The sequence below is a fragment of the Charadrius vociferus genome, unplaced genomic scaffold, assembly GCF_000708025.1.
Source record: "Charadrius vociferus isolate BGI_N301 unplaced genomic scaffold, ASM70802v2 scaffold494, whole genome shotgun sequence".
NCBI lineage: Eukaryota > Metazoa > Chordata > Aves > Charadriiformes > Charadriidae > Charadrius > Charadrius vociferus.
This window is the reverse complement of record NW_009648157.1, coordinates 990,681-1,012,588: the sequence shown is the minus strand read 5'-3', so window position 1 is coordinate 1,012,588 and position 21,908 is coordinate 990,681. Positions and strand designations below refer to the sequence as shown.

The 21,908-nt window shown below is 37.8% G+C and overlaps 1 protein-coding gene across 1 annotated transcript in view; it reads left to right on the top strand.

Annotated features, from left to right (window-relative positions):
- SYNE1 (spectrin repeat containing, nuclear envelope 1) overlaps positions 1-21,908 on the top strand; it is a 247,402-nt gene that overhangs the window by 185,456 nt on the left and 40,038 nt on the right. The window contains exons 110-123 of the mRNA XM_009884058.1: positions 1,050-1,205; positions 4,568-4,723; positions 5,439-5,609; positions 7,099-7,232; positions 8,470-8,674; positions 9,882-10,064; positions 11,077-11,223; positions 12,316-12,470; positions 12,832-12,979; positions 16,694-16,788; positions 17,794-18,028; positions 18,743-18,937; positions 20,843-20,968; positions 21,719-21,874. Coding sequence (XP_009882360.1) covers positions 1,050-1,205; positions 4,568-4,723; positions 5,439-5,609; positions 7,099-7,232; positions 8,470-8,674; positions 9,882-10,064; positions 11,077-11,223; positions 12,316-12,470; positions 12,832-12,979; positions 16,694-16,788; positions 17,794-18,028; positions 18,743-18,937; positions 20,843-20,968; positions 21,719-21,874 — 2,262 coding nt within the window. The remainder of the gene's footprint in view (positions 1-1,049; positions 1,206-4,567; positions 4,724-5,438; positions 5,610-7,098; positions 7,233-8,469; positions 8,675-9,881; positions 10,065-11,076; positions 11,224-12,315; positions 12,471-12,831; positions 12,980-16,693; positions 16,789-17,793; positions 18,029-18,742; positions 18,938-20,842; positions 20,969-21,718; positions 21,875-21,908) is intronic.

Genomic DNA, 21,908 nt, shown 5'->3' with positions numbered 1-21,908 from the left:
GCTGATGTATTGGTGAAGAGTAACAGAAGAGATTCTGTCCCTCACTAGTTAGTTCCAGCCAAGATTTTGCTTTACTAACAATTCTTTCATGGCCAGGTCATGCTTCTGGGCCCATTCTGTGTAATCCAGTTTCTGTGGATTTGTCCTTTTTGTGACTTGAGGAAGTTGTCCTTGAAGATCCATCAGCTTCCTGAACTCCTTTGTCCTTCAGTACAGCTTCCCATGGGATCATGCTTACCTGAGCAAACCAAAGTTGCTATTCTAAGTATCTTTCATCTGCTACTTGCTTTCCTTATTTCACTCACAACTGTCTCATTGTCAAGTGGCCAAGGTTGCTATTGACCATCCCATCCTTAAGCAGTTCCAATTAAGATTACAGCTAATTAAGATGGCTTATTCCCTAGAGTAGAGTTTGTCTGTGAATGCTTTTTACGGCAGTACTGCTGTTTTCAAATCCTGCTTTGCTGGTTTTGGGTTTTTTTTGTTTGTTTTGTTTTGGTTTTGTTTTTTTTTAAGAAGCACTATCTCATTTGCCATTGAATAACATTTGGTTTTGTTTTTTTTTTTTAAGAAGCGCTATCTCATTTGCCATTGAATAACACCTAGAACAATCAGAAAAATCTAAGTGACTTTAAAGCAGTCAGTTCAGAAAGGAGGTAATATAAATCTTCATCTACTTTACATAGTTGTAAGCAAGGAATGTAAAATGTATGTTTGTATGCTTAGTTTTATTTGGGAGGTCCTGAGGTCCTTGATCTCTGAAAAGAACCATAAATATGTTCTGTCAAGTGTTAGCTTCTTTCAGCATGTCATAATATTTTAATATGTTATCTCTGTATAATTATTTTTTGATAAAGCAGGTTTTTTTGTTATGAACTCTTTTAAAAATGGCAGACATATTTCAGTTTGAATGCATAAACTGTTTTTAAATTCTGAAAGCATTGAATTCTGAGAAGGCAGTGGTCAGCATTGGTCCTTACTGATTCATTTGCTTGAGTCAACAATAAATGTAATTCTTTGAGAAAGTATATACTTGTGGCTCCTTGCAGATCCAGCTATTGGAAAGTCTGCAGGAATCCTGGACAGAATATGAAAATAATGTGCAGTGCCTAAAAACCTGGTTTGAAACCCAAGAGAAGAAGCTGAAACAGCAACAGAAAATTGGAGACCAGGCTTCAGTACAGAATGCTTTGAAAGACTGTCAGGTAATGTCCCCTTATAAATAACAATATTCTCTTTCCAACAGTTAGAAACAACAGTAGAGTCCAAGGAGGGTTTAGGCTTTTATTCAAAATGCATTAGGAATCAAATATTGTCAAATATTCAACTATCCAGAGAAGGCAATAGCGCTGGATTCCCTTATGCTTTCAGAAGACTGAAGGAGAGTCATGATTATGATGGGGAAAGACAGGATGAGGCAAAGCTCAGCTATAATGCTCATAAGGTCAGAACCACTTCAGTTTTTCTTGCAAAATTCCTATAAGGACTACAGAGCAGTGAATAGCGTATCACAGTTGACTCTGAACATCTTGCTCAGAATAGCACGTATTTAAGTAGTTAGATGCATGCTTGTGGAGCTGTTAGGCTAGAGTTCAAGTTTATAGGTATATAAGCAAAATAGATTATTTATTTTTTTTTAATTTATAAATAAGACCTCTACATAGTATCAGGCATCAGATAATTTTGGCTCAAAAGTATCTTGTTCTACCAGACGCCAAATAATAAATTTCACTCCAGATCAAATATATAACTAAACTCTTTCAGGACAACTGCATGCCCAAAATCTTGGTGTTCTCATCCCCTTAAAAGGGAGTAAGGAAGCATGTTTATCTTGGTGTGGCTGTCTTTCCTGCATGCATTAAATGAATGGGACAAATACGATCTAGCTTTTAGGTCATCAGAAACAGAACAGCTGGAAGTCTATTCAAACGAAATGCGTAAGAGAATTTAATCAATATTCACCAGTGTATTAAACCAGTCTTTTTTTCTGTGAAGGCAAATAGTTGTTTAGGCCAGATATGTTAGGATTCAATTTTTTTTTCCCCAAAGTCCTTGACCTAAGTTTGCAAACTGGTTGCAGTGCTTCATTTCAATTCCGGTAGCTTTATGGTCTCAGCACAATAAGCCCATATGACTGAAGCAAGGGTAATTTAGCATAGCCTGACATAATTGGCAGGCTGTACTTGGCTGGAGTTCAAAGCTGAATCTGATTTATCACCTTTATGGTTCCTTTTGGTCAGGGAATTTAGCAAATACACTTGGGGGAGTCAGTTATGAATGGCAAGACTTTGATCAGCAGAAAAACAATTTGTTTAAGAAATAATTGTATCAGGCACTCCCAGGTATCAGGTTCAACTAGCACAAAAGCTGCAGTTTATTTATTAACTGGTTTTAGTTGCTGCCTGGTGTCATATTAATAAGTGAAGGCAAGCTTTTCCCATCACAGACCATAAACAGTAATGTGTCTTTAATTCCATTATAAGTTTAAAATGATGAATAAGAAACCCTTTTTCACAGAGAACCAGAAATATTTGCTATTCTTGGTATTTAAAATATTTGCCTATTTTCATTCTGAATTTTGGAGCGATCTTGTACAAACTTATATGCCTTTTTTAGGGTTAAAATCCACTTTTTGTACATAGTAAATTTGACTTTACAGCTTGGAAGTGTTTGCTTTTGTGTCAGCTGGTAAAAAAAAAAAAAAAAAAAAAAAAGATTTATTACTCCAAGGCTGTAGTCTGAAACATGGTCATGGCTAGAAGTTTGAAGGAATGTGAAATAATGGAGAAGAAAAGGCTGAGAATAAACAGTACAGCAAAAATGCTCCCAAAAAATCCTCTCACATATATGTATAGAGATAAAAGTGTGTTGTATGTGTGTAGGGATAAATTCTGTTAATAGCAAACATTTGCAAGACTGGGCAGATTTTGGTTCTAAAATACTCTACCCACTGTCTAAAATGTAAAGTCTGTTAAGGCAATGGTTCACTTGTTACTGTTTTTTTTTTTATTCTTAGGGAGAGTAATTTAATGAATGACACGGGCTTTCAATTTGCCCAGAGTTTTGCTGTGTTGTTTTCTTTCCCTGATGATCCATCTCTGTCAGTAAGGAAAGGCTTGCAGAAAATTAAAATATAAGCTGAGATCACAAGATGTACTACTTAATGTAGAGGCATCCCAAGATTGCTCTCGCCTCACAGTCTGCTTTCCATACCACATTGAATACTTTACCTCCAGACAGGTAAACACAAATTGTCCTGGCCTTAAGCCTACCAGCCATACTTCCCCCTCTGCTCAGACTACATGTTGATCCTACCTGAAGCTACACAGCTTCCGTATGAGTCAGAGCACTGCAGGACTTTCTTGGATCTCCCTGCGCCATGCCATGAAATTATATAGGTATTTTCCAGGCTAGGAATGAGCTTATGAGAGTGTGCTGTATGACTCACAGTTGCTCACTGAGTCTTCTTGTTTTCCCTCCTTCATTCTGTAACTTCATTCTCATGCTGTTGTGGCATGAGGAAGATCACAGGCTCTGTGACTAGTGAATGTTACACACAAAAGCGTCTGCACTTCACTTATTGATAAAACCGACAAACTTTGAATCAGCATTTCCGTGACCAACCTAGGGTCATCTTAAATCGACAACAGTCAGCACTTGCCTGAAGTAGCAAAACAAGCCCATAACAAGTTCTCATGGCCTTAGTGCTTATGTACTCAGCCCTGTTTTCTTCACTTGTTTTCACACCAACTGTTCATTTTCTTCCCATTTTCTTGGGTTAGTGTGTGGGAACACTGAGTAGAGCAAAACACTATCGAGCTCATTAATGCTTCCCAACGGCATGCAGCCTTGAGGAGGCAATAAGGGTGTGTGGGAACACTGAGTAGAGCAAAAAATCGAGCTCATTAATGCTTCCCAATGGCATGCAGCCTTGAGGAGGCAATAAGAAAAATTCCTGCAGTCTGTTGCTTTTTGAAATTGGCTGGAATCCAGTGAACTTGTCATCTAGGGAAAGGCTCACTGTCCTCGGGCAAGGGGCTTTGCTGGGACCTGTCAGGGACCCACTTCATGTGGGGAGGCAAGGCAATTTGACATCTTTCCCAAAAAAAACAGCACTATTTTTTCCCTTTTCTTTTTTTTTTTTTTTTTTTTTTTTTTTTTCCAGAGGCTTGAGGCAGCTTTGGACTAATTATAAAGCCCTCTCAGTGTTCTAGGACAAACTAAGACACACAATGATTTTCCCACGTATTCAAACTACTGTCCTATTTTTAATGAGTTTTGGACTCTTACACGAGAGCAGAAGATTACACAGAAGTTTAACGTAGAGGACATGCTTTTATTTAATTTAAAGACAAACAACTATGCTTTAAAGGAAAGATAAAATGCTAAATAAAATTGCAGATGTCTTATGATTCTCTGGAGAATAAAAAGCCAAAGTATGCAAGTGTGACTTTCCTGTTTTTTAAACTAAGGAGCCTATGGACATCTTTTCTATAATCTCAAGGCATTCTCTATCCAATTAAACAAACAAAAAAAAATACTCAGGAATCTTCTTTTTCTTTTTCAGGAATTAGAAGAATCAATAAGAACAAAGGAAAAAGAAGTAGAAAATGTAGAACAGAGTGGTCTTTCTTTGATACAGAACAAGAAGGAAGAAGTCTCTTCTGTTGTTATGAATACATTGCAAGAAATTAACCGTTCCTGGGCCAATTTGGATCACATGGTAAAAGAATCATCAAGGGGCAAATTATAGCTCCAGGAACAGGGCATGGAGAAGAGGGAGAATTAGCAGTTTGCTACTAGTGAATTTCTTCTGTATCTTAGGGGAAGAGATTCTGAACTGTGTCCGTTTCCATCCACCCACAAGTTTGTGTGTACACTCCACATAAAATGGGTATAATATTTCCTATTTCAAGAATGCTTTTAATTTTTGTAATTGAAGCTTTTTAGGTGCTTCCTAATATTTAGCGGAAAGTACCAAATGATCTGTAAGGAACTACCTTTCCAAGCACACAGGTCCCGCGGAATAAGGAAGAGATCAGCAATAATTGTCATCATCCAAAGCTCGATAACATCAGTCCACCTTCTCAGGAGGAATGCGGTGTGTTAGTGCTAGCCTCTCTGCTGACTTTCTGCGACTGACTTGCCTGCCTTAGGGATACGCGTTTCACAGTCTTAGGCAATTTTTCTTGACCAAAGTAGAATGGACTTGATACCTTCTCAGTCCCTGCCATTCTAGCTTTGTAAAATCAAGCAGAACTTTGTGCTGTACCCAGTGTAAACCCAGCTGATTGTTGTGCAAATTCTTCATTCTCCAACAAGTTTAAGATTAGGCATGTAGAACAAGTAGTATCTGAGATCAAAAGGAAGGAAATAATTTAAACAAAACCAAATATCTTTAATGCTTTTCATTTACCTTTTTTTTTCCTTCCTCCTAGGTTAGCCAACTGAAGATATTGTTGCAATCTGTTCTTGATCAGTGGAGCATTTACAAAGTGGCTTATGAAGAACTGAATAGTTACCTGACTGAAGCCAGATACTCTTTGTCCCGTTTTTATCTTCTCACTGGTTCTTTGGAAGCTGTGAAAGTCCAAGTTGATAAACTTCAGGTGAAAAGAAAACCATGCCCCTTGATATACTAAGGATGGATTTAAGGATTAATTTTTGTCCTCATTGCATGGATGCAGACAACTATATGTTTTGGTTCATAAGAAATGGAAGTACAGACATACTGGCACTCTAAAATCCCATGACATTAAAAGAACACATTATCAAATAACCATTGATTTTTTTCTTCTTGCAGAAAAATGGTGATAGTTGTTTTCTTTTAAATTTTTCATGCTGTTCTTAAAATTTTTAGCCATACTGTCATATCGTTATAAGTTTTTAAATCCTGCTGGTGACCATTTAAAAACTAAATTTTTTCACTATGCTTTGTCAGGCTTCTGAGCTACTGGTACACGTTGAGATCACATTTTAAACCTCCCCCTGCCACCCTCTCCCTTAACCCTGTGGTTGCAGTAGAGTGAAGGTCAAAGCAAACGATGTTCCAAAATTTGATATACTCACATGTTCAAGTGGATTTCCACTGCAAGAAAAGTATAAAATACAATGATATTCCTGTGATAAAATTATAAAATAATATTAATTGAAATAAATTAATTTAGATATTTAAATTAGAAGTATTAAAAGTATTGTTCTGTTACATAGAATAACCTTTTCTTTTAAAGAAAGTTGTTGTCTTTGGAATCAAAAATAATTATGCAAACATTTCCAAATGCTTAAAGTAACGAGAACTTGCGTTGTTAGTATTTGCCCACAAACTTAATTTTACATTATCATTTCAATATTTTGTGTGATTTGAAGTCCACGCAGATATAAAGCCAAATGCCGTAAGCATGAACAGCACTTTTCAAACCAAGATTTCAATAGCATCCATTTATGCAATTTACAGCCACTCTTCTATGTTTTAATTTTTTATGTGTCAGAGAGGAGTCAGTAAAACAATAGGTCGAGAAAATTACTTTTTTTGCTTACTAAGATTTTGATTATAGTGTTTAATCAGGTTGAGATTTGCTGGGCTGTTCAAACTGTGGTAATATGCATAAAAATATTTAAGGTTAAAAAACAAGGAGCACTTTCCCTGTCAGCAGTACTTCAGACTGATAAATGAAAGAGCAAGAACTGTATTTTCAGAAAAAAGGGTTTTTTTGTGCTGTTACTTTTTTCATCTTGTTCTAAACAGGAAAATGTTATTTAATTTCCATCAGTTAAGTTGCAATTTCTGAAGTAGTCCATGCACTTATTTGTTCTGTGCAAGAGTATTTGTTAGGAATAATTTCTTTTACAAGATTTTTAAATTTTGAGAAAATATTGGGTTAATATTTACTTTTTGTGACACATTGATATTGCATCAAATTAATCTAACAACAGTCTTTATATTAAACAACCTTCTATTTAGATCAAAGCTGCATGAAATCAAGTTTTGCATTTGTAACCTGTATGATGTTATTCATACATACTATTTTGAAATGTTTCTACATCATGCAATTGTAATACTTCATGTATCTTTTTTTTTTATGATTTTATCTGTTTCAGAGCCTGCAAGATGAACTGGAAAAGCAAGAAAATACCTTACAGAAATTTGGTTCTGTGACCAATGAATTACTGAAGGAATGTCACCCACCAGTGACTGAAACACTTACCAACACTTTGAAAGACATGAATATGAGGTAGAAAATGTCTGTGTGTTGGACTTTACTTTCAGTGGTAAATTTGCCGTTATCTATTGACTCAGTTTTCCATCATTTTTATTTTTGTTATATTTCATTATTCCATGCATGGCTGCCAACCGAGGTTCACAAATGCCATGCTGGAAAATAATATTGCACTTAAAATTTGAGAATCCTGTCTGAAAAGTTTGTTTGTTATGCGTGCACCAGGTTCCCCAGATTTCAGGTTGCTATTTCTAGTTGAAGGAAGGGCACAACAGGCAAGAAGGTCTAAGCCTTCACCAGCAGGTTGGCAAACAGCTTCCCCAACTTTGAATCCAGGCCATAACGAGTGTAAGGGTTTACTCAGAGAGGTTGCAGAAAGGCAGGATCCAAAAGTAAAAACTAATTTGGTGGAAAGTTGGGGGTTTTTTTTTGAAAACACAATCATGCCAAATTTATTTTTGTCTGTTGTCCATCCTGTCCTAGAATCTGGAAGTGGAGGGAGGTGTTATTCACTCTATTTCAAAAAAAAACGAACTGTAGGATTTAAGTTTCAGTGATAACTGACAGAATTTTCACTTCACCATTTTTATTATATAATAATAATTGAAAAATATTGTGCTTTCCTTTAGTAAGGAAATAATGAAGCAATTTGATAAATACCAGGACATTTGAGAACATACGCATTTCTGGTTGCCGTCAAAGCCAAGAATTCAAAGGCAGATTAGGTATTTAAATGAATAATAAAAATATAAAGAGTTTTAATTGGTCTGAGATTATTTTAGAAGGGAGTTACATAGCACTTTGTGACTTTAAATATTCTGTCAGGGTTTGGGAGGAAATTGCAGCAGCAGAAATAGTTTCTTGTTTACACCTGTTTTGGGCCTCTTAGATCCTTGCAGGAATCTGGAACTAGCAGTTCATGGTCAGTCATGGATGCTCTGTGCAGTGAACAGAAGTGTGCTGAGTGGAAATAGCGGGAGGTTCACTTCAAAAAGTGCACTCCAGCTCTGACCTCAAGCATTAATATACAGCATCCAAGATGTAGCGCACATCAGAGCGGCTGTGACAGGTCAGAACAGCCTGTCAGCATATTTCTTGGATTCCTTTTTTTCTCGCCCCCCCAAATGTCTGGATCTTGATTACCAAATTTCTTAAAAGCCAAAAGACCATGGGAAACAGCAGAGAGGAAGAGGGGAAGGGATAGTTCTTGTGGATTCCCAGTCTTCAGTCATTCATCCAATCTCTTCACCAGGTGGAACAACCTTCTGCAGGAGATTGCAGAGCGGCTGCGTGCGAGTAAGGGCCTCCTACAGCTGTGGCAGAGGTACAAGGACTGTTACCAGCAGTGCTCTTCCACAGTCCGTCAGCGGGAAGACCAGACCAATGAACTCCTGAAGACTGCCACCAGCAAAGACATTGCTGATGATGAAGTTACTACTTGGATTCAGGACTGCAATGTATGTTCAGTTAAGCTTTGCCATTTTTCACAGCCCTGTGAGCTAAAAATCACAAGAGGCTCTCCGTTACTAAATTCTATACTTGATGCATTGGAAACTTGCATTCAAACACATTTCTTTTTACTGATGAACCTCAGGCACAGGAGAGACAGCTTTACATCTGCTACCCAAATATCACTAGTTTCTCAGACCCCATTACTTGTAGTGGTGTTTCAGAAGCTTGTATCTGAAGCCATCTCTCAGGGGAAGGTGGATAAATTATATCATTTGATTCAGGCTTAAGTCCCTGCTTATCAAAGGCATTCTTGCTTAGGAAAATATCTCTACCAAATCTATTGAGTTCCTTATAATAGAAAGAAACACAAGATCCTTTGACTGTATTCCCACCAATCAAGGCTGTTCAGTTTTTCTGAATGAAAAGAGACTGTGTATGCTCTGGGGATGTCTTTATCCTTCCTTATGGAAGGACACCATTCAATCTGGAACCCTGAGATTCTTCCTTTTTCAAGACTGTATCTCAAGGCAGCAGAATAGTTTATTTCCTATCTGTGGTTACGTTTTGGTTCTTTTGAGTTTAAGTTAATGTTAAGGGTCATTAAGAAAAAAAACAAAACTTAAAATGTTAATTTTCTTAGTGTAAGCAAAACCATTGCAAGAAGAAAAATGAACACATTAATGAGCTCTTCGAGCATTTGCTGCCATAGTCATCTGGACTGGCAGTTCAAATTGCTTAGTTCAAATAATTTCTTTATTTCCCAGTGTCCCATTCTTTAGCAATTATGTTAGGCCTTCTACAGAAGTTATTTTTTCATCCCCCCTGGTAATTCATAGTGGGGGAAAAGGGGAGGTCTAGTAAGACCTGAATCGACTCACATGGAGGGCTGCCACTGCTTAGGACCAACATTTCAGTGGATTCAAAAGGTTTTTCAGTAAGTATTGCCTCATCAGTAACTCAGACTTGTTCAAAGGTAGCTGAACAGTCCATTGTTTCTGTTCCTCTGTTTACAAGTACCTATTTTTTTTATTCTGGCCATCATTTCCTTTTCATACAGAGTGTGAATGGACACTTTGGCATTGAAATACAGTAGTAAACACAAGTTTTTCACATAGTGATGAAGTTTGGTCATCTCATTTGTCCTTTAAATCGGGGAGGGGGACATCAGCAGAGTATAAGGTTTTCATATCTTTATGCAATGTGTTGCCACAGGATATACTCATGGATTTGAAGACAGCGCAGGAGTCACTGGTTGTTCTTCAAGAACTGGGAGAGGAGCTAAAAAGCCAGGTGGAAGCTTCAGCAGCAGCAGCTATACAGTCTGATCATCTTTCTCTGAACCAGAGTCTGTCAACCCTAGAACAGTCTCTCCGCAAGCAACAGGCTGTACTTCAGGTATGGAGAGTGTTTTCAGTCCTTGAACCTGATCATCCTGGGGTACCTAAAAACATAAATTAGCTAAAACTGCCTGGGAAAAGAGGATGGCGTTAACCCGTTCATCAACATTTCCTAGACTTGCTTGAAAGCCAAAGCTGAAAGTAGACAATATTCTCATGTCCAGCATAAAGACCTTATAAGAAAGTCCAAATTCTGGGAAAAGGATAGCAAACCTTATGGAGGAAAGTGTCTATCCAGAATGCCAAGGGTACCATGCTTTCTGCAGACAGCAATAGTTCTAACAGCTGAATCCACAGCTACTGCTCCCCTGAAAGCAACCTCTCTTCCCAGCTAGTTCTTCAGCAGTAAAACAAATGAGAGATTCTGAATAATCGTGTAGAATTGATTTTTACAGTTCCTATTAATACCAGTAACCAGACTGATACCTACCATTTGTGTCAAAGCCCGTTCAGTAGATGTTGCTAATTGCTTATGTCACAAGGGACTAAAGAGCAAAAGAGGAGTGGCAGAATATAGGAAAGTATACAGGTGAGAAAGCAACAAAGGTAGTGGCTTCAGTTTGGGTGACAAGAGGATTTACCCAAGAAACCCGGCATTGTCTAGAATGTGCTTATAACATCGCTATGCTGTGAGGAAAAAAAAACATAAGAGAAATTTTTTGTTTCAAATTGCATTAATAGCAACTAGTGGTTCTCTTTGCTGACACTAAATTAAGCAGAGGAGTTAGTTTCACAAAAGGAGGTTAGAGAAGGTTATCTATTTCAAGGCAAGGAGATCTTTATGTACTTTGCTGAAGTTGTGCCTTTTGTGATCAAAAATCCACTGTTTTAACCTAAAAAAAAAAAACAAAAAAAACAATTCCACAGTCTGCAAGCAAAGCAGCAGTTACAGTTGCTCCTAGCCTTATATAGCTGTTTGCAAATCTATAATGAGAATAACCAGGAGTGTAATGTCAATGTGGATGCTATGTGGCCAGCGTTCTTAAACTGTGGGTCCTTTTCTGTTCAAGGCTGGAGTGCTGGACTATCAAACTTTTGCCAAGAACCTTCAAGTCCTTGAAGCCTGGATAACAGAAGCAGAAGAAATATTGAAAGGACAGGATCCCAGTCACTCATCTGATCTCTCAGCAATACAGAGTAGAATGGAGGAACTCAAGGTGGCTAATAAACACAGAAAATGTTGATTTTTTTTTATTTTTTTTTTCTGTTAGCCTGATTGTTTCTAGGACAGGGTATGCACAAATATCATACACATATTCTATACATATTTAAGGTCACACATGCAGAGTGTAAGACTGAGAACTTAGAAGTTTGATGGCAGTCGAGGAGTGACCATCCATGTTACTTTGCCCCTGAGTAAAGAAGAAAAGGACACGCAAACTGTTTAGGATAAAATTAGTACCAAATCTAAATGGAAAAGGAAATTTTAGCAGTTTTTGAAGATTTCCTTCATCTTGTTTTCTCTTGATTTTTTTTTCAATTTATGCAATTCCTGTCTCAGTGGTATTTAGTTTAGGGATGAAGTTGTCTATTTTTTTTCAGTATCTTGATATCTATATATTAAAGAAACATTCATACTGTATCGTGTGATCTTCATTTGAGCTCTTTTGCTCGTTCTTTTTGTGGAGGTTTTTTTTACCCCTTTTCTTCTTTCAGAGGCCCTCAAAGGAAGTTGATGAACTTTGTCATCTAGGCTGTTTTTGTCATTTTAAAAATGTTGATTTTTTTTTACAGGATTCCATTATTTTTCTATCAGGATTAACTATACACATAGTTGCACTTTGGGCATGCTAAAACCGAGGACATTTTCCTAATGTAGTGAACTGAGTGTTTCTGTAATGCAAAACGGAAAACTAAAAAGTTGAGTAAGTTCAATGGGAATTTGCTAGCCTAGCATTCACGCTAAGAAACAAGGAAAAAGGCTCAGATTTTTGACAATATCGGCATATGGCTTCAAACACTAGCCTACTTTTGCGGCTCTGAGTGGGAAATCCCCAATTCAACAAAACGCTTCAGTGCAATTTGAGTTTACTTCTCTGTGCACATTTAAGCATGAACATAAGTCTTCTCCTGGTCTGGGACCAGAGGCTGAAAACTGGAAATGCAATTTTTCCCTGGCATGGGGATTGCTTGCCACTTGGTGGCAACCAAGACCATTCCAAGTTGAGTGAGTGCTAGTTCATAATTTTACAGTCTATAATAGTGTAATTACTGAACTTCATAGTTGTCGTTTTCGTTGTTTGTTGCAGAATCAGATGTTGAAGTTCAGCAGCATGACCCCAGATTTGGACCGTCTTAATGAGCTGGGTTACAGGCTTCCTCTGAATGATAAAGAAATCAAAAGGATGCAGAACCTGAACAGACATTGGTCTCTGATCTCGTCTCAGACAACAGAGAGATTCAGGTGGGGATAGTTAAAGATTGTTGTATAGTTTTCTTAGATTACAACAGCTAGAAAGTATACCTTTTACAGAATATCGAAAATGTTTCAGATATTTCATTAACCAAAGCTCCTTTTCTTTTGTGTAATTATTTATAAAGAGTGAAGCCAGGAGCTGAGATGTGGGTTTCACTACAAATGAACAGAATTTGAAATGAGGAAGACTGCTACTTTTCAAAGTGTTGACTAGATAAATTGAATGAGGCAGCTGAGTGGGAAAAATCTTACCATTTGATTTGAAATTCTGCTGGAAAAGTTACTGTAAGACCCTTAACACTGTGTGTGAGGAAGAGACTTTACCTGAATCCATCTTTCTGTCTTTCAGTAAGCTGCAGTCTTTCTTGCTGCAGCAGCAGACCTTCTTGGAGAAATGTGAGACTTGGATGGATTTATTAGTTCAGACTGAGAAGAAGCTGGCGGCAGAGATTTCAGGAAACTACCAGAGCCTATTGGAACAACAGAGGGCACATGAGGCAAGTCATCATGTGTATTTATACATAACTACAACACATACTATTTATACATAAATGGAATGCGCATTCTTTTGTGGACTAATATAATAGTATGCCTTGAACTGAATTACATTTGCCTGCACCGTCTGAGGATATCTTAACTTAAAAACAGAAGCGTGCAAATATATCAATAATACCCAGTTTGGGGAGGAGTTGAGTGTCTGTCTGCATTTGTGTATAATGTGTCACTGTGCCTGCGAGTGCTTGCCTCCTACATTTAATCTACTTCAGATTGGTTTGTACCAAGGAGATCAGAGTTTTTATTGGTCTTCCCATAGGACCTAACTATTCTCATGCAATTCGGCACTTTGTCTTCAGTCCAAACTGGAGAAAATCTATGATTGCTACAGTTTACTCTGATTTTGGTTTTTGATATTAAATTGCCAACATATACAGCGTCTGAACAGCATGTTAAAGGAAGACTTTTCTGTCATATACTGAGTTATATACCTCATCATGGGGCCTCCATTTGGTAACATTTCCTTGGAGAACAAACTGATTTGATCTTCGCTGTGTGCTGGAGTAATTTGTCTGTTTGTAACAAATCAAGAGCTAGCCCAGCTTTTGCTGCAGGGAAGAACAGATTCAGAGTTTTTACTAGAGGATGATTCTTCAGTAAAGTCAAGTGATGCACATTTTTTCTCCACCCATATTGTTACTGCCAAGAATTCTGGTAAAGATCAAGTAAGATAAGTCAATTTTCATACCAAAGCTCCCATGCGGCCGCAGTAGTTTCAGTTCCCACAACTTTTTCAGCTGACCTACCCATAGACTAAGGCCAGATTGTAGGGAGAGTCATGTCCTTCCCCCTCCTCTTGCTGTATATCTCACAGCATAGTGTTTGGATGAATGTTTGATAACAGAAAATAATTCACAAATATTTTTGCTTGCTTTAGCATACATTTGCTTTAGCATTTAACTGCTTTTGCTTCACAAATGTCATCCATTTCATTTCCTCTCAGTGCTGCCAGCGTTAACTGGACGGTGTCTTTGTAAGTTGAGACATCTCAGGTCATTGAGATTTGAATGTCCAGAAATCATTACTGTCTAAGTGGATAATTTCCTACTGTTGTTGAGTCCAGTCATAGCTGTAATTTTTTGAAAGGGGTTAATGGCAATCTTCTTGTATCCAATTGTCTTGAGATGTCAGCTTAATTCTCTCTTGAAATCTTGATCTGAGCAGTTAGCTCAGATGACTTACTATAGCAGTCTGTTGAAGCTTTTTTTTATTGCAACTGTAAAGTCATCTGTCAGAATTTAGTGAACTAATATCTGATTTTCTAAATACTGCCATTCATCCTGAGAAAATGTTGTAAATGGCTTTTTTTTTTTTTTTAACCTAAAGCTTTTGGCCATTTTATATAATCTAAATGTATTCAGTACTCAATGTTCTTTGCAGTGCCTCCTGATACTTATGAAGAATTTTCTTCCATTCCTCACAACTGAAAGGGTCAAATCTAAACTTCTTCAGATGAATTTCCAGATTGTTTTGCTTTTTATTTTTGAAGATAATGTGAAAATATTCTGTTTCCACATGCATTCCCAGAATGGATATTGAAGTGCCTCCAGCTCTGTTATCAGCTTTCCAGTGCTGGCTTATAAGTTTGCTGGGGTTTGTTCAAAGAGGACCCCAGCTACTTCAGTGGCCTTATTTAGAAATAACTTCCCACTGAAATTTACAAACTAGCAATGTGGAAGTGATACCTTTTTCAAATATCATGCACTAACACTGGCATCTGCATCAGACAAGTGTTGTAGTCATTCTTGCACAATTCTCCAGATATCCATTTGCAAACCTGGTGCAATGCTCGGGACTCCTGCGCGGTGGGAATGCACTGAGACAAGCATTTGAGAAAGTGCTGGCAGGGGAAGGGGAAGTTCCTTGCCAACTCAATTACTGAAATTTTTCCAGTGTGCTGGTATTGTGCATTCCAACACCTGCCCTCCTTTCCTCCTCCTTTGAATTTCTATTTCTGTGATTCATAGTGATCTACATACGAGAAGAAATTGGAATGGCAAATGGTCCCACATAACAGAGCTTTTTTCTTATGTACAGAGACTATACAGGCAGAGAGCAAGTGGATGTTGACAGAAATGTCTCTCTGCTTTTGGGTAGGGCTTGAATGCCTCCACTCTAAGTAGAGTTCCTCATGCTTGATAAGCTTTTTTCTTTCATCTGTCCTCTTTAAAAAAAAATTAAAATTGTCCTTTTTGAAGGGTTTGGTTTTGTTGGGTTTTGCTGTTGTTTTTTTTCTTAACCAGTTGTGTTCTGTTTAGTCTTAATCTGTCGTCAATGTTGGTAGATGCTGTTGTCTCCTGTCCTTCATCCATGCCCCCTAACTTGACAGAAATAGATGTGACAGGAAGTAAAATTTCTGCCTTCTTGCTCAGCTTTCTGAAATTCTCAGCCCCACAGTTGAGGTTTTGTTAATGAGATAATAGAGCAATTAGTTTCCCTCTCGTCCAGGCTCAGTCATTCATAAGAGCCAAGGTATTCAAACAACACTATCAAATACTTCTGCAAGGAAATTAGATAACACTGTTTCTTTCTGTGGAAAAATTTATGGCCTGGGTAACATTTTCAAAATTAACTCAGAGAGGCAAAATCTCATTTTGAAAAATTAGTCCATCATCTAGAAGTCCTAAACTACATACAATGTGCTTGAGAGATTTATTTGTGCAGGTGCCAGTGAGTATTTTGCTGGCAGTTGCAGATCCAGGGACAGGTACATCACAATCTGAGCTGATGGGAAGCCATATAACAGGGGCGTAATCTTGATTTGGGGAACAGTGGCTCTTAATTCAGGCAAGGGTGAATTTCAACTGCGAACACCATCGTGAACAAAAGAAAAACAAATCTCAAGCTTCATACCAGCATATGTTCTCTTTTAATCTCTCTGAAAACCTTTTGAATATGGAGGGGGTCTAGTCCTGAGCTGATGATGCCTGGGTGTACCTTCATCAACATAAGAATATTCCTAACAACCTTATCTAGAGACATGGTCCATTACTAAAAGAAAAGATGTTTTTAAAAATAAATTCAAGTAGTATATGTTTAAGTCATTTTTGCTTGAGTAGTACTTAGGTAATTTTTTCTTTAGTAATATTTAAGGAATAAGGGAGTTTTAAAAGTATTGTGAAAGTTTATTGTGACTGATGGGGAAAATTGGAAAAATTGGAAGAAGTGGAAAATTGGTTTCTAGCTCCTACACCTGGCTGTCCATTTCTTTTAAAGTTCTATTGGCAGTGTAAAATCGTATTAAAGACTTGGATAACACTATCACACACAATCTGTGCATAAATTCAGTTTAACAAGGCAAAGGGCTATAATATTCTTAAACATGTCAGAAAATAAAAAGTGCCCTTTCTGTCGATGCAATAAATACCCTATATGGATTTTGCTGTAAATTATAGTGTAAGTCACACAATTGTACTCAGCGACATAAAACCTAGCTCCTGTTGATATTCTTTAGCTTTTATAAAAAAACTAATAATAATTACTAGAAGCAGCAAATAACTCTAGCAATGAGATTTTTAATTGTGTTTCTATTTAAGTTCATGACAAAACTCCTATTGAATTAATTTGAAATGAGATTAAATTCAGTTTTACCAATGCATACAGATAGAATTAAAATGTAAGATCTTGTTTTAACATCCTTGTCTCCTGTACAACAGCTATTCCAGGCAGAGATGTTCAGCCGCCAGCAGATTTTGCATTCAATTATCTCTGACGGGCAGCACCTCCTAGAACAAGGACAGGTGGATGACAGGTAGACATTTCTGTGTTTCCGCTGCTGATGATTATGTGAAGTAATACTTAGACTAGTGGGGGACTTCCAAAAAGAGAAGGTAGCAGATGTCAGTGTACAGATCATGCTCTACTGAGGCAGAAGTTGCTATTGCCGTGGTTAAGCCATTAATTAGCCGGTTCTTAAATAAGACAGTGTTCTTTAGGATGCTGTGGGGTATGTGAATGTGTGAATGCATTTGGGAATACAACAGCCTTGAGGCTGCTTCTCTGACAAAGATTTGTCTCGGGTTATCAAGCATGTTACATATTTGTCTGTTTTGATGTACTTTCAAAATGTCACTTTTGCCAAAGGAGCCTGCAGTGGCAGATTTAGTGAGTTACGCTTCATTTGTGCCAGCTGGGGGCTTGCCTCTACCAAGAGGATTCCCTACCACCATTTAAGAACACCTGCAGCCTACATGTGATGGAAGAGGAATTCATTGCTGTCTGAGGTTTTATTTTAAACGCTTGTGATCAACTGAATGAAAATCAGTGAAACACCAGTGGCTTCACACTTGTGCATATGTATTGGCTTTGCTAAGGGTATCGTAGTCCTAATATAAGATGAACTGTTTATTGGGATGTGAGAATTTTCTTAATACTGTGCATATCTTATGCCTGCTTTTGAGCTCAGTAGTAAATCTGGGGGAGAATTGTGAAATCTCTGTGATTTACTTTGAGTTTGGCTAATCCAAGCTGGCAAAGCCTGTGGGTTTTCTTTGTCTATTTTTGGGGAGAAGGTAAAAGAGTTTTGTGTGTTAAAAGTTTGGGTTTTTTAATCGGAGCCCTTTGATTCTCCCAGTACCTGAAGTGTGACGTTCACATCCTCAGTCAGCTATCGTGAGACTTCAGTGCTTTTCTCCTAGTGTTTCATAATTGACAGCCAGAAACCTTCTTTGCTTTCCCTTCAGTTTATTTCACTAAACAAGCAGATCAAAGTATGAAGATTACTATTTATTTTTATTTATTTATCTATTTGTAATAGGGATGAATTTAATCTGAAGCTGACTCTTCTAAGTAATCAATGGCAAGGAGTAATTCGCCGGGCACAACAGAGGAGGGGGATCATTGACAGCCAGATTCACCAGTGGCAACGCTATAGGGAGATGGCAGAGAAGCTGCGCAAGTGGCTGGTGGAAATATCCTGTCAGCCAGTGAGTGGGCTGGGCAGCGTTCCTATCCCATTGCAGCAAGCCAGAGCTCTACTGGATGAAGTGCAGGTATGTCCAGTGTGTTTGAACAAAGAGGGAAAAATCCCCACCTCTTTTACAACCCTCATCATTTAAAACATTCTTAAAAATGTGTTTGATTCAGACTTTCTGCTTTGCTGAAAGCAATGCTGGATGTTAGTTCTTCATTGGAACTGGCCTAGACCCAGAAGCAGCAGTGTGATGGAAGTGAAGTTGGAGTTCATAAAGAACATGCAACAGAGAACATACTGGGCCCTCTCTCTTGAGCCTTGTTTGCTTCTGGTTTTGCTTTGTAGCTATTGTACCGAAACCATCTTGGAAAAAAAAAAAAAATTGTGTCTTGTTTGAGCAATGTATTCTAGCTAACAAAAAAGCTTATCTTGAGTGTCCATCTTTGTGTGAGGTTAACGGTACCTATTTAGCAGCTTGGTGTCTTCAAGCTTTTTGGCTGAAAGATACATATAATAATAAAACTTATAGAGGATCTGTTTCTCTTTAACAGCAATTGAGAAATGGATATTAATGGGGGGAAAGAAGTCTTTTATGTCTTTATCTCCTTGGAGAAATTTTCTAAAGGCCTGGCAGTAAATGATTGCAAAAAAGTTAGGGTAAAGCATTGGGGCAGTAGCTCATGCTTAAGCCAAGGTACACAATCAATTAAGTATGGGCTTGAGAATGAATTATACTGAATTGCTAATTGCAATTAAAAAGACAAAGCTGACAGAAAACTGTTAATATTTTCAGCTTAAAGAGAAAGTTCTCCTAAGGCAGCAAGGGAGTTATATCCTCACTGTGGAAGCTGGGAAGCAACTGCTGCTCTCTGCTGACAGTGGAGCTGAGGCATCCCTGCAGACAGAGCTCACTGAAATTCAGGAGCGCTGGAAGATAGCAAGCACTCAGCTGGAGCAACAAAAGAAGCAACTTGCTTTGCTACTGAAAGTAAGTGTGTGATTTCTTCTGTACCTCTTCAGCAAGTTCATGGTTTCTCACTGTGAACCCTGTTGAAGAAAAGCATTCTCAAGGGATAAGCACAAATACAGGAATTGCATATATGCTACGTGAGCTTACGATTTCATTTCACCACCTCTGAAACTAGGAGTGGTAATACTTCACAGTAGGCTTGTATGTTAGTTGATATTTCCAGAACACTGCCAATAAAGGATATTCCTACCAGTCCTATTTTCAACATAGAGCAAAACCATATTTTATTTTGCACGATGCTGGTTAATTTTATACATACCGTATTGAAAATTGGACCTGCCTTATTCCCTCTGCATGCAAATGTCAAGATCTAACAATGTAGTAGTCTGTGTTTCCTTCCCGTGTCTTGAGTATTTGCTAATTTAGATAAACTTCTGTGATCTTGAAGAAGGGAGACTTGAACTTTATTTTGATGTAAGCAATGTCCAGAATGCCTGCTAACCTCACTTTAAGTACTGAAGATGATTGGCTGGAATTTAAATTTGGTCTGTTTGTTTTTCCCTTTTACTCGTTCTAGGGAGGATAAGGAAAATTGGACTTGCGTGTATTAACAGAATAGGGCAAGTGCTTTTAGAATTGCCTCAGAGGTGTAATGGAATTGCAGAATTAGACACTTTAGTTTTGTTTGTAAATAGCAAGAAGCAAAACAGTGCAAGAAAAGGAAATACTATTTTGGAAAAGTTCAGATAAGTAAATTTTTCCTTCTCTTTCAAGCCTTATTCCTTGTACCTCAGCTTCTAGTGAGGGAATTATGTCAGGAAATTTTAGTCATGAAAGCTGTTATCTAGGGAGTCTAAAAGTTCTGTGGTATTTTGTCTCACTGAAAATATGGAAGCTAATTGCATAAATTGTCTCATAGATATCAAGCCTTTATTAAATTATGCTATCTTGGTCTTAAATACATGATTTTTTAGTGGTCTTCTGACCAAAGGGGAAGCACAAATGTATATTCTAGAAGAGTATGTGTTGCATTAGGAACATCACAGACTATTGTCATGTAAGGTCATATTACTTACTAAGGAGAGAATAAAGAAGACACTAAAGAGAGGGGAGTTTTGCAAGATCTGTTGTTTGTAATTTTCCATCTCAAAAATGATCATGAAATACTGGCATAGATTGGAAAAAGATGGGAGATAAATGCAAAGGCAGTTGTAGAATATCCTGAAACAGAAGACTAAGAGAAACAAGTTCAGTATTTTCTCATATCATACAACTGGCATTCTTTATGGGTTAACTGGCTTATTAGAGATTTTTCTGCCTGTGAGTACCTTTTTAATAGGCTTTAACAAGCAGGTGAAGCAGGTAAAACCATACTGTCACATGATGATTGATATGGTTTGATTGCATTGGACACATTTAAAATTTTGGAAAGCATACAACCACTAAACATGGGTGTAGCTGCCAGAATCATAATTTAGAGGAGATACTGTAGGTACTCCAATCTGACCTCAATTTGCAGTGTCCCCAACCACTTTATTTTTTTTCTTGGAGATTAATACACCTGAATGGAGTTGCTGTCAAAGAACAGTGGTGTGTTTAATACAGGCATTCAAGAAAGGAAGTGAAAAATAATTTTGGCAGGGAGAGGCTTTTCTGAAAGGATGGAGTTAGGTCTAGACAACATTGTACTAACAGGAGGCTTTGGCTTGCGTATTTCTACTAGCAGAGACCCACACACAAAAAATTTGACACAGTTGTACACGCGACTCAAGCTCTGAGACTGTAAGTACTCTTTAGAGGGGGACTTCAGGGCATGTTATTATTATGAAAAAGTTTTCATTGTTTAGTGGTAAGTTAGGCAAATCAACTGACATAAGTATAATCCAGATCTGAATTGAAGTTTAATAAACATTCTGCCTTCAGGACTGGGAAAAATCTGAAAAGGGTATAGGAGACTCCCTGGAGAAGCTAAGATCATTCAAAAAAAAGCTGTCTCAGCCTTTGCCAGAACACCATGATGAGTTGCATGCAGAGCAGATTCGTTGCAAGGTAAAGTGTTCTCTGTTGACTGTTGTCTCATCTATGCCTGTCTTTGTGTAGTAAACTTTTCCATTTTTAATAGGCTTCACATTACTGACTGCGCAGACCAGTCGGACACCCCTGTTACAAGAAACTACCCGTGTAACATTTGGACAGCATATATAATGCAAACCCTGCAGGGTTCTTAGATCTAATCAAAGTGAGATCAGAACAGGGTCTGAAAAGTCCTGTAGAAGTGCTAAATACTAGTGTGATTTTATTATAGAAATTCTAACTTCAAATTTAAACTCATGGTATCTGAACTGTTGTTTTAGTGCTTTTTATTTAAGGTGGGATTACTGGGGGGGATATTAGATAACATTTCTGTGCTATATTCTTTACAGTTTAGAAATGGATTACAGATTGAAAATATTTTCAATACAGAGAAGTCCAAACCAATGCTTGGCATTTTCAAATACCTTTGAACTTTAGAGAGATTTGAGTAGTATATTAGTTTGTGACTACTTGTCACAAGGCTGAGCTATCATTCTCTACTGGGGGAGTCACCTCCCTCCTAACTCTGACAATATTGGTACATACGGGGTTGGTGTTTTCTTTTTCTGTTAAATGGGGCTGAAACAGTCTGCTTGAAACGGTGGGTCTGCTCAGATACGACTTTAATTCAGTGGGATAACAATGCTTGTCTTTGTGCTTCATCAATACATTCAAATTTGTATTTGTTAGCAAACTAGTCCGTTTTCCTTGTGCACTTCTTTTAAGGAGTTAGAGAATGCTGTGGAAGGATGGACAGATGACCTTGCACACCTCTCTCTGCTGAAGGAGACCCTGTCAATGTATATCAGCGCAGATGATATCTCAATCCTCAGCGAGCGCATAGAGCTTCTGCACAGGCAGTGGGAGGAGCTGTGCCACCAGGCAAGTACAGCACTGAGCACTATACGAGCATGCA